This window comes from Cottoperca gobio, chromosome 24, assembly GCF_900634415.1.
Source record: "Cottoperca gobio chromosome 24, fCotGob3.1, whole genome shotgun sequence".
Lineage (NCBI taxonomy): Eukaryota > Metazoa > Chordata > Actinopteri > Perciformes > Bovichtidae > Cottoperca > Cottoperca gobio.
The window spans coordinates 5,489,199-5,506,195 of NC_041378.1; the positions used below are offsets into that span (position 1 = coordinate 5,489,199).

Below are 16,997 nucleotides of genomic sequence, written 5' to 3' on the forward strand. Positions count from 1 at the left end.
TTGTTTTTTGACAAAAAGCTAACACATAATAGATCAAAACAAAGGAGGCTCAGATTGTAGTCCCACTGAATCCATGTCATCATTTATTTCCTAATTGATATATTTGTGATATTTGTTCACAGTTTTTCTTCTGTAAATCAAACCACAAAGAAGAAGCATGAAACCCATCTACAAACACATGTCCCATCTGTTTACAGTTGTGAAGAATCATCTTAGAAGCAGCCTGACTGCAGGTATTTTGGGACATGTGGTTATTCCGTGTCTGGCCGCGGGGGGCGCTGTGGAGCCACAGTGTTGCCAGGGAGACGACTCAAAACACCAGTTTCACAGCGATGGCCACAAGTGTCCCGACTGTGCCTGGACAAAACTCACTGTAGCGGCTGAAGGCGGTCCTGTGAAGACCGAGAGAGAGACCTTATGCTTTTCCTGACGGCCCGTGTGTGAATAAAACACACATTTTCAGAGCGTTGGATTACAAAGGAGTAACTGCTTCTTACCTAAAGCTATTCAACTTGCTCTCTTTGAAGTGGTAAGTACACGCAGTCTGTCACGAGACAGCTAACTTTACCGTTAAGCTACGCAGTTAGCGGTACCAAGCTGCTAAGCTAACAGTTAAATTGGTTGCTATTGTTAATAAAAGTTCAATATTTACACAGTATAATTAACAACAACGTGTTTCTAAATCTGCTGTTGCTGCTGTGTATAAATGTGCTACATCATTGCTCTTTTGTAAAGTACCCCGAAACCGATAATTATTTATTTTAATTCCTACGGTTATTTAACGTTACCTTAAGCCAAGCCAGCAGCTGCTTCGTTGTTAAAGCACAGAACTATGACTTATGTATGAGAATGTTTTCTAGTTTCACCCTGAGGATGTAAATGCATGAAGCTAATTATAGCCAGAGAATATATCTGGTGGTGAGGGGTTAACCAACCGAAACTGTTGACTCAGAGATAAACCTTACTTTTATAATTACACATAATAATAATAGCAAATAGCTCAAACTTTAGGAGCTGTAACTGATTGACATTTATACAAATCAATACCTCACTGAGTGGATTTTAGATCTATTTACTTGTGTTAAAGAGTAGCCCAGAGTTATCACAAGGTCAGGTCATGCTGTTATGACACAAACAGGAGGATAGTCCAGGTCATAGCATGAAGATTCATTGAGGGCATGACAAAAGTGTAGTGGGATTGGTTTGTTAATAGTCTTTATTTAAGAATGGTTATATTTATATTAAGTATGCAAGAGAAGAACATGCCCCTGTCACAATAGTCTTTTAATAAGTATGTTGAAACCTGCAGGAAATATTCTAAACTCAAGGTGCAAATCTTCAGCAAATAGTTGTTTTCAACATGCATGACATAAACATTACTTCTGCAGTAGTTTTGCATATAAGTCAAGTAACGGCGCTGCTATTAAATTATTGATATTCTAGCACTATTTCACTCATAAACTCTGGATTTATTGTACATCAGAGTGAGTAGCGTGAAAGGTGGTGATTATTTTCATTAGCCTTAGTTTGTACCTATATTATTTACAAAGTATTTTATATGTTTTGCCTTCCAGTGTCACCTCAAGCTGTTCCGTTTGTGGGCTTGCTGATATGAGCTTTATTGTTACTATGTAATTTGACATCACATGACATAATTAGCTCTTTTGCAGAAATATTTCACCATCTGGCATATCAAAATCACAACAAGCTATTGCCTCGTTTGTTTATGTCTAGGTGGGGGTGTGTGCACTTCCATTCATTCTTATTCTTGTACCCAGGTCCCCTCTGTCCCTTCCCAGCATCCTTCCCAGTGCTGTTATGGCCACTGAGCTAGAGTAGGGCATGAGATCCCAGGCTTAATTAAGCCCACAGGAACAGATGGCCCGCTGGCAGTCTGCTGTTTGTCAGTCGTACTCCGCCAATCTAAACGTAGCTAAATGCTTTTGCAGGGGAGGGGTTTGGGAGCTTGTTCCAAGAGCTGGGGGATATATCTGCCAAAAGTAATTAGCTGTGGGAAGTATGTAGAAGAGGGGGAGGGCTGCCATGAGGTAGCAGGTGACATGTGTCTATGACTGACTATATGACGAGGTGGCTTTTCTGTGACAAAGCCAATGTTTATCCTTTTGGTGCTTGAGCCCCCCCCCCCCCCCTCCCCTCCCTCCCTTCACACAGAAATGTGTCTTTAAATGTTAAGTAGTAGGTAAAACATGTCAATTGTTATCTTTTTCAATGGTTTCAGGAAATATGCGAACGTTTGTGTCAAGTCTGCGTATTTAACACCTAGCAGGTTGGAGAGCCCTCCCTTAGCCCCTGCATAACAGAAGGTAATGTTGTGAAAGATGAAGACATGCTTTCCAGGTATATACTGTTTGGCCTGCACAGAACACTTTCACTCCTCACTCAATGACACACACGGAACAAACATAAACTCCGAGTGAACATCGGAAAGTCACAGAACCAAATTTGCTAATCCGCACAGAATCCTTCAAATAGATTTAATCCATCTGAGTCACAATAAAGGGAGATCGGGTAGTAACGGTTGTGTCTCAGGCATCACATTCAAATGCAATATCTTTATTTGGATCTTTATCTGTACATAGGCTAAAAATGGACATTTTGATTAAGCTGCACGTGAGGACGGGACGGTGGGGGACAGGTGTACACAAGCAAATGGCTGGATGATGCTGAACTAAACGGATTTCAGGTGACGGAGGCCAGAGAGCTTTCCATGTTAGGAGTTAGATTAGTGGTGTGATGGATCAGAGGAAGTCAATGTTGGCCCTGTTCAACAGCATTTCAACTGACATTGGTGTATCAGAGTGTGGAGCTGTAATAATAATGATGATGATGATTTTCTCTAATAGTCTTTTATATAAACAAACAATAAATAAAGAACATATTTTGGAAAATTATGCAAACCCAGATTCACCCTTCATTGCCTTTTTTTTTTAAGTATAACAAAAATTAGAAGGGCACTAAGAGAGTGCAGACCTCCTCCATAGCCAGTTCGCTTGACAAATTAAATGGGTTCTTCCTTGGCATATGCTACACCCTACCACCAGGTTTTATTCTAATCGGGCCTGTCGTTTATCTGTAATCCTGCTGACAAGCAGACATCAAACGGACTGAAAAGAAAACATGACATCCCTGGCGGACAACCAAGGCTGCCAGAGTTCTGCAGTAGTCTTTAGTATTGTCAATTAAGCTATCAATCACTCTGTCCGAGTAGCAGCCAAACTGCTGCATATCTATCTGACACTGAAACCCTTCAGCTTCTGTTTATATTGACCTAAGAATGCAATAAAAGCAACAGTCAACAAGGAAAGCACTTTTAATTTATTCAAAATGTTGTTTCTAAAAATTAAAAATCTGTTTGTATTTCAGGATGACAGATACATAAAGGACGACATCCTCCGCTGGCGTGCCATGGCCTCTGTTTTGAACAGTGCCTCGGATGACTGAAGTAGATCTCAGTAAACACTGGGGTGGTTTGAGCTGCTGCAGCAGGGATGATCACGTCCCATATGAACGGTTATGTGCAAGAGACCTCTGGTCAGGCCAAGAGCCACAGGGAGAGGGCAGTGGACTGTCCAGGGGAGGAAAGTAGCCTTGTCAAATCTCCACACTCCAGCGCCCACATGGAAAGGATTCAACACTACCAGGAGGAGCTAAGGAAAAGGAGAGAGGAGGACAGCAGGGGGAAGCACGATATCGACCCCAATGCTTCACTGAGGCTTAAGAAGCTGTCGCAGAACCCCAAGGTGGGCATTGACAATCCCACCTTTGAAGGGAAGGAAAAAGCCACCAAAGACAAATGCTCCCTGGATCCTGTAGCCGGTGAGTTGAGAGGAGGAGGTCAATGAGGGTGAGAAGGTCTTGATTGGGGTCAAAGAGGGTGGAAGGAGGAAAGAGGTTCACAAAGGAGGGGAGGAATCTATACCACAGAGAAGAATAGGGAGTTGTGACTTTTTATAAACATTTAGTGAAAACAAAGGAAGTAAAAACAAAGACTATTGAAGGTGCGGCGCAGAGGGCGGCAGTGGAGGAGGGTGATGTGATTTAGGGGCTGTCCACCACTTCCTCTAGTTAGTGTCTTGGCCCCAACTACAAAAGAGCACAATGCCAATCAGTTGCCGCAGGAAAATAACATTCCTGATTAATTATATTGATAATACAAAGGGGTATGTACAGTACATATGTCCACCCAATGACATGCATCAGACCCCTTTCCTACAAAGACAGTGATGTGTGATAAACACACGTCAGTCTGAATGTGTCTGTCTTGACTTTGTGACCCTGAACATGTGTTTCTGTAGGATACCGTTTATAGTAGTGTTATACTGTAGGATAACTACAGTAGGTATTGGTTTTGGGTAAAACTGTGGCTTTCAAATATGAAATCTGCTCCTTTCAATCTAATACATGATGAACATTGCTGTAGAGTGTAAGTTGTTGCAATAAATAAATGCATTAAAATGCGGCCATACTGTGCGCTATGATAAATCTCCAGTGTAAACACTGCAGCAACTCAAAGCCTCAAAGTCTGACTTGAATACAAATTAATATTCTGGATCAAAATTCTAGACCTCCACTGCAGCTTGATTTCTCACTGGAGGAGAAAGATCTCCTCCGCAGCTCTTAAAGAATATACAGTTTTACCCTACATGTACAACACACCGGTCAGACGGGAGTGTTTGGCAGGCACTACACCTCAGAAAACAGCAAGATAAAAATCTTCCAGGGCCACTTCACCCACAAAAGGACCATTTGTATGTCAATTACTCACCTTGAATTCGGGAGGAAATCTTTTCCCGCATGCCTCCAACTCGAACAAAGAATCAAAAGACATGGATGTCTGTTATTTTTAGAAACCATGTTTATTTTCACCTCCATATAATATTCAGACATCTTGAACCCTAATTTGCACACCCCTCTTAGCATTGTGAGTATTCCTGACCTACACGATGGAAGACTTGCCCCTGTGTTTCTCTGCATAGCCTCTGTACTGCTCCCCTCACTGTCTCTGCCTCTTTCTCAGAAGTGGCGGAGTTGCTGCAGGCTCTGAAGTGGGCGCAGTACTGCCTGACTGATGCGCAGAGCCAGCAGGATGTGGAGCTGATAATGCAGCTCCTCTCCAAGGAGGACTTCAGGAATGCCTACACCATCTTCAATTCTGTATCCCAGCAGATGACTTGTCCCACCTCCCCCCTCACAGCACAGGCAGAGGATCTCTGCCAGGAGGTACGCATAATGGTCATTTATAAACAACTCGTTAAAGCGGAGTGAAGGCACTTTGACTTTCCTGCAGTGTTAAATGTTCTGGAAAAGTAAGAGCTCAGTGGTAACTTTGCTATTCGTGTTGCATTGGTACCTGTTACTGTAGTGTACACTGCTGGACCTTACAGTTTTGTAAATGTAGATGGTTTTAGTGTCAACTGAATCAGGGAAAATAGACTAGTGAATACCACACAATCTATTCTGTGCTATCTCATGGGACTAGCATTGTTATCCACAGAGGAGGCAGTTTGTGCATACAGGAATAAAAGGCACTGAGATTGTATTCACCAGTTTGTGTTTTGGGACCACATTAAGCTTGTATTTAGAGGCAAGTACCTCTGTGGGTGAAGTATCTGCACAAACTCAATGAAGCATGAACATCTTTGCTTGAGGTTGTGATTAATTCAACAAAGCTGCCCAAAAGACGGCCATGCCAGTTTGAATAATTATGAAATGTAAACTGTCTTGTGGTTAACAAGGTGAGTGAAAAAACAAAAATGAGGGATTTGTTGGATCCGGGCCATGCATGGACATTGGCAGAAAGGAAGAAAAAATGTAATAGGGGTGAAAAGAGGGAAAGATGACTATTCCCCCCGTCCACCAATTGGTGTTTCCTCTTTTAAATAACAGTTGACTGTGCTGACTGCTGAGCGCCGGTACAGAAAGTGACAGAGAGCAAGACACCATCTCAGTATTCAGGTTTGAGCAGGTGGGAATGCGCCACACCTGACTTCCTCGTTGACAAAACACAAGCCGGTCGGTCTCCACTGAAGCAAAGCGACTGTAATTGACTTGTGTCCCTGCAGAGCCGAGCCTCTGAGCGTTGAGTGTTCAAATGCAGCCTGTCACACGGAGCTCGGTCCGCGTGAAAAGACGAAAATTGGGATATGGTTTGAATTAGGTAGAAGCTCTATACAACAATGACAGGCTACACCCACAATAGGCCCTTCGTTAGGATTAGTGTCAACTTTCGATAGGTGTAACATGAGAGAATGTAATACAGGCTTCTCAGCGCCGTCAGAGTGGTGCAGTCTGATTTTTAGCTGATGGCTAGATGTGTAATAGTCAACCTTGTTTTGACAGAACAGGCTGCGAGAGTTCATTCAGAGGACACCAAGCTGTACTGCTACATCATTTGTATTCCAGTCTTGACAGGAGTGGTTTGAGGATAGAGATGATCTGCTTTGCTTCACACACACACACGCACGCACGCACGCACACACGCACGCACACACACACACACATGCACAAAACACGTTGTCTTTCCGCGTACAGTAAATCAGTGTGTGCACCCACCCACCAGGCACAGTTCCCGAAGCGCTTAACAACGCGTAATAGTTTGAGCTGCAGTGTGTCTAAACTAAGTGGCTGTGCTGTGTGACACTAAGATTTGGCTGTTGGGTAAACTAATCTCCCAGCAGCCCTTGGTGCTGGCTGAGCGGTGCAGCACACTGCCGGAAGGAGGCCAGGATCTTGGCGGACTGAAAAAGAAACTCCAGCAGCTTACAGCAGTGTGGGCCGAAGCGCAGTGCTGCTGGGTGGGGGTGGGGGGGGGGGAGAAAGTGCGTCACCTTGTTAGTGAGCGCTTCAATTAGTGTTATGGATGAACTAAGCTCCAAACACTCGACGAAGAGGAAGAGGCAGTAAGACGGGAATAAGAGAACACTACAATGATTCAGTACATGGTCCAAGTCACACAGACAATAGCATCTTCTCTCGAAATGACAACACAAGAACAAAATGATTACAAATAGTGCCGTGTAACAGACAGGGGGAAAGAAAGGAAAGTGGAAAATCTGAAAAGCCAGAGCAGAGAGCAGAGAGCAGAGAGCAGAGAGCAGAGAGAGGAGAGGAGAGAGGAGAGAGGAGAGAGAGAGAGAGGAGAGAGCAGAGAGCAGAGAGCAGAGAGCAGAGAGCAGAGAGCAGAGAGCAGAGAGCAGAGAGCAGAGAGCAGAGAGCAGAGAGCAGAGAGCAGAGAGCAGAGAGCAGAGAGAGGAGAGCAGAGAGAGCAGAGCTAAAGCTTCCGTAGCTGCTTTCTAAGTTATGCTTGTTAAATGTGATCAAATACAACATCCACATGTAAACACGCACGATGAAAATAAATCATGTCTTGGGTTGTGTTTTTAGTTTTTTTTTGGCAAATGTAACAGCTTGTACCTGTAACAGCGTATTAAGACATGTTTAGTTTTTTTTACAATAAATGTGTAAGTTTCATTTACAAAAGATGGATTTCTGTAGGATTACTATACAGTTTATACTGTTATTATACTAGAGGCTTACTACAATAGGTATTGGTGTTGGGTCAACCTATGAAATTTGCTCTTCTCAATCTAATACACAATGAACAGAATATAAATCCTGGTGGAAAGTGTTAATGCTCAGACGAAGCAAAGGATACATAAGTAAGATGGGACGATGTAGAACATGTTGTACAATTAGAGACACAAACGCATTAGAACGAACGTTGCTAAAATAATTTTAAGCATGGGGGGGGGGTTTGGATGTTTTGTGTTTGGGATTCCCTCAGCATAAGTGGAACTGAGATATGATGTGTAAAAAGTTGACAATCTGCCCTGAGGCTTGTGCGAGTGAATGGATCATTGAGTCACCAAAATCCAAAGAGCGCATCCTCTGGGGGGCATTAATGTGTTCAGATGTCAGATGGGAGGACTTGAGACACAAGGCTTAGGGCCAGAAAATAACTAGTTTGTCCGACCGCATCAGAAATCAAATGTATTTATACCTGTTCCAAATGGCCACGCTCGCAGACGGCTACAACGCCGGCCGTCATAGAGAGGGGTGACGTCACGATTGACATTCATAGTGTTGCACTTTACATGGAAAGTCACAGAAATAGTTGTGTCAAGAAGGAAAAGAAGTGTTTGAGAGAGAAGTTTAAGCCCCTTTCTCACCTCCACACAGCTGGTCAATCAGGATGTGAAGTGTGAGTGCGTCGCATTTTTGGTTTCGGAAAGTTACAGAAATGCTAGTCGACCTTCCAACAAGCAGTTCTGACGGAGTATACGAGCAGCTTTAGATTTAAATCACAGATTTACTTGGTGGTCTTGCTTAGTTCTTGACATGACTTTGTTTCGAGCGACGTAAGAATTTAAATTTAAAATTGAATTAAGAGATTACAGATTTTAAATTTGTTACTAAACTCATTATGTGTTCTGGTCTTGACGTGGTCACCCTGTTTATAGCTCCTAGTGGCCGTTTACCTCACCACAGTCCTGTGTCTGCGTTTCTGTTCAGGTCCAGAAGATTCTCCAGTCCAGCCAACAGAGGGAGGGTTTGGAGCTTAAAGCTCTGCTCACCAATCCTCATCTCCAGGTCAGACTGCCAGTTGTGATTTATAATAATAACCAATGATATTATCATAAAGCAACACCAGTGACGCTCAGCGGAGCCTCATAGACCAACTCATTTATTTAATTAATATGCTGATAATTGGAATACTGGAAATATAATTACTGTTATACTGTACTTATTCCAATAGGGTAATTGTTTCTCGTGCACCTTCCACTGGGAGGTCAGAAGTTAGGGTTAAGTATATAATAGTCCATTATAAGTAGGTCTTAAAGGCAATTGAAGGACAGTTTCAACTTTGCCCACGGTGTGTTCATCATAAATACTAGTGAGTTAAAAGGCAGATTAAAGGGATAAAATAATTAATGTGGACTGTTGCTGTGTTATCTTACATTTAAATATATATGTGGGTATATATAATTTACACAAAAAAAAGAATTTTATATATATATATATATATATATATATATAATATATAATTAAAAATAAAATATATATAGATAGATTAAAAATAAATATATAATATATATATATATATTAAAAATAAATATATATATATAGATTAAAAATAAATATAGTATAAGTTAAAAATTCACATATATATATAAATATATATATATACAAATGTATTTTATATTTATTTATTTATTGTATATATATTATAAATAAATATAGATATTTATATTATAAAAAAACCAAATATATATTATATCTATATATATATAATAATAAATCTATATATATATATATAATATATATATAATATCTATATATATATATATATAATAAATAAATATATATTTATTTATTTATATTATAAATAAATAAATAAATATTTATTTATTTATATTATAAATAAATAAATATATATTTTTGAACAGGTTAGATGTTTGCTTTCCAGACCAAATAAATTTATCATAAAATATTTAATCTGTTATTATTAGTTATTTTAAAGTGTGCAAAGGTCACATTTTCTTCAAGGTCAACCACTTTTTTCCCAAAGATTAATCTAGTGGGTGACGCCATTATGTAAATGAGGTTGTAATGTGGACCAGCTCTCTTTGTAATGAAAAAGCATGAATGAAGCGTTCTTTGCAGCAGAGTGAATGCATATTTCTTTGAAATGAATTAAGAAAAAAGACAATGAGAAATGTAAAAGATCTCGCTGATTTATGTCATGTGTGTTTGTGTTGAAGACGGTCTGTAGTGTTGGTGTAGTTTACAATTAATCTGCAGGGATATACACAAGTTAAGTTTATATAAATGAAAGCCATATTTAACCTTAACATTTAAAGATAGAATGTGCAAAATATTGACTGAAGAATGTGCAAATGTTCACAATATAAAGAAAAAATAAATATGTGCAGAATGTGCTCCATTGTTACGCAGACAATTAGACATCACAGGTACATGCAGGTGACTTCCACAGCCGCATTATAAAAAGGCTTACGCACTTGATTTTGGTTACGTGTGCATCTCCTCGATGGCGCATCTGTTTAGCATTCGGTATGTCAACATGAAAAAGCATCAAACAGACATTTAAACATTTGCTTTGAAGTGGCTTGAACTGCCGATGCTCTGCATTTGTCAGTTTAAGCTTCAGTGATTCTTCCGCAGGAAACATTGTAGCCACATTATCCGACATCATCGTCCATTAGAGAGGCAGTAAGGTGAGAAAAGACCGCAGGTGCTGCTGCGATTTGTATGGTCGAGGGTTCTGACAGGGGAACATCGGGGGTCTGATGCTTGACCTGTGCGACTTTGTGAACTACCCGTTCTCTCATTTCCCTGTTAACCACTCCACTGAGCTGGATCCATGACGCCAGCGGGGGCCGTGTGATGTGATGAGCCCGCCTTGTGCCACAGAAAGTGGAACAGATTATGTTGGTTTCTCTGCGGGCAGCGGAGGCTCACGAGTCACCCTGTAGTCTGCACGGGTAAACAACCTCTAACCAAAAAGGAATGGACAGGTACATGTGTAAGAGGAATAGGGCCCCCTAAAGTCCACCTGTCTACTTTTAACCATTTTCTAAGACACAGTTCCCTGAGCCAAAGGTGTTTGATGATTGATGGTGGTGGATCCTGACTCCTAAATGCAGGTGGAGATTAAGACGGATTGTGTGTTCGCCAAAGCTTAGCCCGGCCTCCGCTCCCTCAGGTCCGCTCTGCTGCAGGATAGAGAAACTAATTTGGACCGACGGTTATTAATTGTGGGATACGGAACGCTTGTCACATTAAATGAAGTGAAGGAGCAATCTCTGTATTATTTCTGGCTTAGAGGAGAGTTTGCTGGGGGGGCGGGGGGGGGGGGGGGCTTCTGGTAGCAGGTGCATGTTTAAGGAAATAGATTTAGTTTTGTTTTTTAAGAGCAATCCACTTAATAAACCATGCTAAATGTATGGCCATTTTATTATATCCATGCCAACCATAGTTCTTATGAAAGACAACATCTATGCATTAACAATCAGAAGCATGAATTCATTCATTCATTCTCCTTACCTCACACTGCCTCCTCCTTTATTCCTCTGTCTGTTGCGTGTTTTGTAAAATGTCTGTGTGTCCGTACTGTTCGTCTCTATATGTGTCTCTCTGTGTGTCTCTATGTGTGTCTCTATGTGTGTCTCTATGTGTGTCTCTATGTGTGTCTCTATATGTGTCTCTATATGTGTCTCTCTGTGTGTGTTTTAATGTGGCAGGCCCTGATGCAGGCCCATGACGGTGTGGCAGGGCAGGAAATAGAGGAAGATTTGCTCCAGTACCTCGGAGAGACCGTTAAACTGGTGCGGCTGGAGAAGGCCCGCGACACTCCACTGGTGAGACGCCATCTATTTGTCTTCTTGTATGTGTATTGTGTGTAAGTCCAGTAAGACGCCTGTACTCTCAGCCTTCACTGAGCTCCAACGCTCACATTTATCTTCTGGGTGTGTCTGTGTCAGTGTACCCACAAACCAACAGGGCAGCAAAATGTCTGTCAGTGTGAGCTCCAGAGGGAAAGCATTGGCAATGACACAATGATGTTCATTGTATGAGACATATTTCTTTGTATTCAAACTGTGGCCTCACCGTCTGCTTTTAGATCTGTATATGAGAATAATCTGGATTTGAGGTGTTTAATTTGTGTGTGTGTGTGTGTGTGTGTGTGTGTGTGTGTGTGTGTGTGGCCATCAGGGTGCGACGGTACGTAACGACATGGACAGTGTGTTGGTGAGTCGTGTGGTGAAAGGTGGAGCAGCAGAGAGGAGCGGCCTTCTCAGCGAGGGAGATGAGATCCTGGAGATCAACGGGATATCTATCCGTGGGAAACATGTCAATGAAGTCCACGACTTGCTGGTGAGGACCAGAAGTTGTCCACTGGTCTTTTGATTATTTACAATAATCTGTGGGAAATGAACTCTGTTACAACTTTATTTTAATTCATGGGAAAATAGCTTTACATACAAGTGCTTAAAATGTCTTGAAAACTAATGTTATGTACATGTAATGCCATAAAAAGGAGTTAGAAGTTATTCATAAATGGGGCTCTTACTTGGACTGTCTGTTCCTCCATAGTGGGTGACATTAGAGTTTTACCCACAATGCATCTCCACTTCTGGATTCATGCAAAGTTAGTTTAGCCTCAGAAATGTCATTAGGTGGTTGTTGTTGTTGTTGTTGTTGTTGTTGTTGTTGTTGTTGGTAGTTTTTGTGGGTTTCACTTTCACTACTTTTCATCATAGATACATTCCATCACTGGATTTACTTTTGGAGAAAGACATACATTTATTTTTCCTGTGCAATGTTAATGTAATTTAACATAAATACCGTAAGGTGTTTTTGAATAGATGCACTCTTAAAATAGAATATACACCCAACCGCATAGCAATCAAACATTGCTAAGAGTTTGAGGTAAATGCAGTTCAGTTAAAAAAATCTAGTTTTATGGAAATGTGATCCCTGACATGTTGAATTCATTTCTTCTCATCTTTTCCATCAGCAACAAATGCAAGGCACTCTGACCTTCCTCCTCATCCCGAGCTCTCAGATTAAACCTGCCGCACACAGACAGACTGTGGTAAGTCTCTAATGATGTGTGTGTGTGTATGTGTGAGAACGCCAGTTTGCATGCATGCAACCCTAACCTTGAGGTTGTAAACCCTCAGATGCACGTAAGAGCTTACTTTGACTACGACCCCTCTGATGACCCCTTTGTGCCGTGTCGGGAGCTCGGCCTGTCCTTCCAGAAGGGAGACATCCTCCACGTCATCAGCCAGGACGACCCCAACTGGTGGCAAGCCTACAGGGATGGAGATGAGGACAACCAGCCTCTGGCTGGACTGGTTCCAGGTAGGGGTCAGACCAGGGATGAATATCAATTTGTAGTTTATTGCTTCACAAGAGCAGATAACTGCAAGGACAAATAGCTACCAATACATACAAATCTAGAAAAATCTTATACTGGTATAGTAAACTGTATAAGTATGTGTTTTATATGTTTGTATTCATCACTACTGTACAAACTATTGAAAACAGTGTGTATGATGTCCACTTAGGTTATGTTTTAAAATATACTAACTAGGACATTTGACACAGGACTAAGACTAAACAAAAAGCAGCTGACAAAATCAACACTGATAGCAGCGTATCGGTCATGTATAAACTACACAGGACCTGTCAGCCATTCCTAAAAGTACTTCAGAACGCATTTACGGTAAAGTACTCGAAAGTTGTCTGTGACTAATAACTTGGCACTACTATCCTGGCAGGAAGCCCCACCCACCTGGCACATCAAGCAGATTAAAACAAACACCTAAGAATTATTTGCGATTACTCTCTCGCCACGTCTGTTGCGTCTGGAAGGAAATGAGGTTAAGCAGTGGAAATGGAAAGCGGGCTCTCTTTTTGCCTCAGCAAAGTCTAGTAAGATTATGAAACAGTTCTAGGCCTCAGAAAGCTTTGGACTTGGTGATGTTCAGCTCCTGAGTGCAGTTCAAATCCATACAATTTTAAATAGATACAGGTTTTTGAAATGGAAAATACGCTGGATGTGTGTCTCTATATTAACCGTGTCGGAGAGCTGATCTGCTTATCTTTGCGTTTTTACCTTTTTCAGGGAAAAGCTTCCAGCAACAGAGAGAGACCTTGAAGAAAACCATAACAGACAGCAAGAGTCGAGAGCAGCAAGGTACGTTTCAGATGTTCAAACACACGCACCAAGTGGTGGGAAAATACAAGCTCTCACCCTGCATCCACCCTGACTCGCATTAAAAATAGAATGTGTGGCGTCTACACGGTTGTAACAAAGTGAAACGATAATAACACAAATATTTTTGACTTGTCATTTCTCCAGGTAAGCTTTGGTATGCGAAGAAAAACAAGAAACAGCGGAAGAAGAGCATGTCTCCCTTGAGCAGAAATACTGGTAAGACTCTCCAGCAGCGGCTACACCCTTAACCCACAAAACTCCATGTGTCACTTCTCATTTACCACCAGTGATGGACTGCCTCCGTCCTGGGCAGCTTCCAAGTGTCCACACATTGTCAGCGGTGTTAACCCCAAACGTTAGTCAGAGTTGACATGTCTTGCCGCTCTCGCAGCAGCTTGTCCAGACTCGGCGTGTCAAAGGTCAGATTAGAAGTGTCTTCGCGGACGGGATCAGAGACGCCAACAGGTGCCCAGCAGGTGCCTAAATGGCTTGAAGGGATGCGTGATGTAGTTGGTTAACGCATAAATACTCACACACACACACACACACACACACACACACACACACACACACTGCTTAGTGGGCTGTGATATCATGTGTAGCTGAGACGGAGGAACATGAAGCAGAACATCGTTATAAAAAAAGACAAAACTTTCATACAAAAACAGGAGTGATCATTTAATAGTGTGATATTTTTCACCTCCCACTCGCCTCAAAGGTCAAAGGTCACAGTTGCTTACAGAACCAGCAGCCCAAGAGCCAGAAAGGATTTGTTTAGTGAGTTACGGTTGTGTCATTAATCCCTCCCAACTGTCTCTTCAGACTATGATGACATCCTGACCTATGAGGAGATGTCGCTCTATCACCAGCCTGCTAATCGCAAACGCCCCGTCGCCCTGATCGGTCCGACAAACAGCGGTCACGATGAGCTGCGTCGGAGGCTTCTGTCCATCGAGCCGGAAAAGTTTGCTGTTGCCGTTCCGTGTAAGTCCACACTTTGTCAAAGCATGGAGGACATGGCAACATCAAACACGCACCAATGATTTCAGATGAGGAACATAACATGTTTTTGGGGGAATTATGCATTTCTTTAACTGTGACTGCACAATATCTCGTCAGCGAAACATTTAATAATCACGATCAAAGTTCATATGAACAGCAGGTCGAATAAACAAAGTGGCAATATACATCTATTGCTGTGAGTATAAAGAATTCTGCAAACCTTTTTTAGGTAATTTCATTTATAGTAACGATAAAAGCTTCGAGACTCTTGAAAGTTTTTGAAAAGTGCTTGAATTGTACCCTTTTTAAATAAATGTAATTGATCCATCCTTTGTTCTGCCACAGATACAACCAGAAACTCAAGGATACACGAGCGGAACGGGCGCGAGTACCATTTTGTGAGTCGGCCTGCCTTTGACACCGACTTAGCGGCAGGGAAGTTCATTGAGTCGGGGGAATACGAGAAGAACTTGTACGGCACCAGCACCGACTCCGTTCGACACATCATCAACTCTGGACGCATCTGTTTGCTCTGCCTCCACACCAGGGTGGGAGACGTAGTACTTGCTTCTGTCGGGACTGTCCCAACATTGTTTCTGTCTAACATGTTAAGAAGAAATGTCATTCCTCTGTCTTGATCTCGACCTTTTCGAATTCTGTTTTTCTGGTTGATAAAAGCGCATTACTGCTGACTGATATTGTAAACTCCATAAAGAAGGCGCCATAGTGTTTGGTTTGGGCTTTCCTTCCGTTTCATACATTCTTATGTCTGTCTTTCCTCTTGCCAGTCACTGCAGATACTCAGGTCCTCCAACCTCAAGCCCTATGTCATCTTCATCGCTCCTCCTTCTCAGGAACGACTACGCACCCTGCTGGCCACAGAGGGGAAAACACCAAAGGTACCCACAGATGCAGAACTTCACTGCACGTTGGAAATGTCATAGTTTGAACATTGTGCATGCAGCTAGTTACGCAACATACTTCAGCAAAATTAAGCATTTAAAATGTATCACAGAAAACATAGAAGTTTTATATTATAATATATATTTGTTTTTTGTATTTATACTATATATTTGTTTTATCAGGGATCAAATCGTACAAAAACAGATAGTTTACTCCTGATACCCACTGCACCAGAAATAAACAATATTGAATTAAGCAACCAATACACAGCTGTCACAGGTATCAAAGGTATTCATATCATGTCCAATACAGATGATTTATTTTAGAAGAGTCTCCACCCTTCTCTCCGTCTTCAAATGCAATGTCTGGTTTTCTGTGCGCAGCCTGAAGACCTAAAGGAGGTTATCGAAAAGGCCCGCGAGATGGAGCACGAGTTCGGCCACTTCTTTGACGCGACCATTGTGAACATGGATCCGGAACAGGCTTTCCACGAGCTGCGCAGGCTGATAGACAAGCTGGACACTGAGCCACAGTGGGTGCCCACCTCCTGGCTGTGCTAGAGGTCACGGGGTGTCACTGCCGGGGAGCTTCAGGGGAGAAGGAGTTAAACAAAAGAGCAATAATGAATGTTCCTGGAGATGGAAGAATGGAGGCTGGACAGTGTTGATTGTCACTGGATTTTCACTTGCACATTCTCCTCAGAGGCGACCTTTACCACGTGTTGCAGGGATGGACTCAAGTTTCTCTATGTTGGTGTGTGTGTGTGTGTGTGTGTGTGTGTGTCTTTTGTGGGTGATTTTTTTGTTTATTTCTGATCTCAGTTTTATGCAAAGTCATTTATCAAACCCATAGAAATGTTTCTATCCTATTCTTAATAGTTATTATTTATAATTGTAAATATATATTTTCTAGCCAAAGTGTGTGTGTGCGTGCGTGCGTGTGTGTGTGAGAGAGAGAGAGAGAGAGATATACACTCAACTGGGAGAGCGTTGTTGGTGTCACAATTATAAAATGGCTTCCAGAGACAAAGCAGTTAACCAATTCAGAAACACAGAAGTGAAACCTGCGCAGTTCTGAGGTGCGTCCTCTACATCAGTGTCGGTATTATTGTTTCTAGCTGGTTATCATTACTATCAGTACATCATGCTGCAAAGTTCTGTTTTGTACCAGTATTGTATGAAAAAAAAAAAAACCATCTTAGTGTAACTCCATCAAATACAGTATTGCTTCTTTGCAGGGTACTTATACTATCATGAGCACAACTCTGGAAAAGTTAATAAAATCAGATACATATGTGAACAAGTGATGTACGTACTGAATGCAT

At 41.7% G+C, this 16,997-nt stretch overlaps 1 protein-coding gene across 4 annotated transcripts; it reads left to right on the forward strand.

Annotated features, from left to right (window-relative positions):
* Nucleotides 1-324: 324 nt before the first annotated feature.
* Nucleotides 325-16,865, forward strand: pals1b (protein associated with LIN7 1, MAGUK p55 family member b). 4 transcript variants are annotated; one of them, XM_029425525.1, is made up of 14 exons: nucleotides 325-529; nucleotides 3,385-3,837; nucleotides 5,039-5,241; nucleotides 8,533-8,610; nucleotides 11,283-11,399; nucleotides 11,755-11,916; nucleotides 12,560-12,637; nucleotides 12,726-12,909; nucleotides 13,676-13,747; nucleotides 13,913-13,984; nucleotides 14,591-14,752; nucleotides 15,116-15,318; nucleotides 15,559-15,669; nucleotides 16,057-16,865. In XM_029425525.1, the coding sequence occupies exons 2-14, from the start codon at nucleotides 3,510-3,512 to the stop codon at nucleotides 16,231-16,233; spliced, it is 1,947 nt and encodes a 648-aa protein (XP_029281385.1). In that variant the 5' UTR covers nucleotides 325-529; nucleotides 3,385-3,509; the 3' UTR covers nucleotides 16,234-16,865. The 4 variants fall into 4 exon arrangements, with proteins under 4 accessions (XP_029281385.1, XP_029281387.1, XP_029281388.1 ...); XM_029425527.1 differs by having other exon boundaries at nucleotides 11,295-11,399; XM_029425526.1 differs by lacking the exon at nucleotides 325-529 and adding an exon at nucleotides 2,383-2,704.
* Nucleotides 16,866-16,997: the final 132 nt, after the last annotated feature.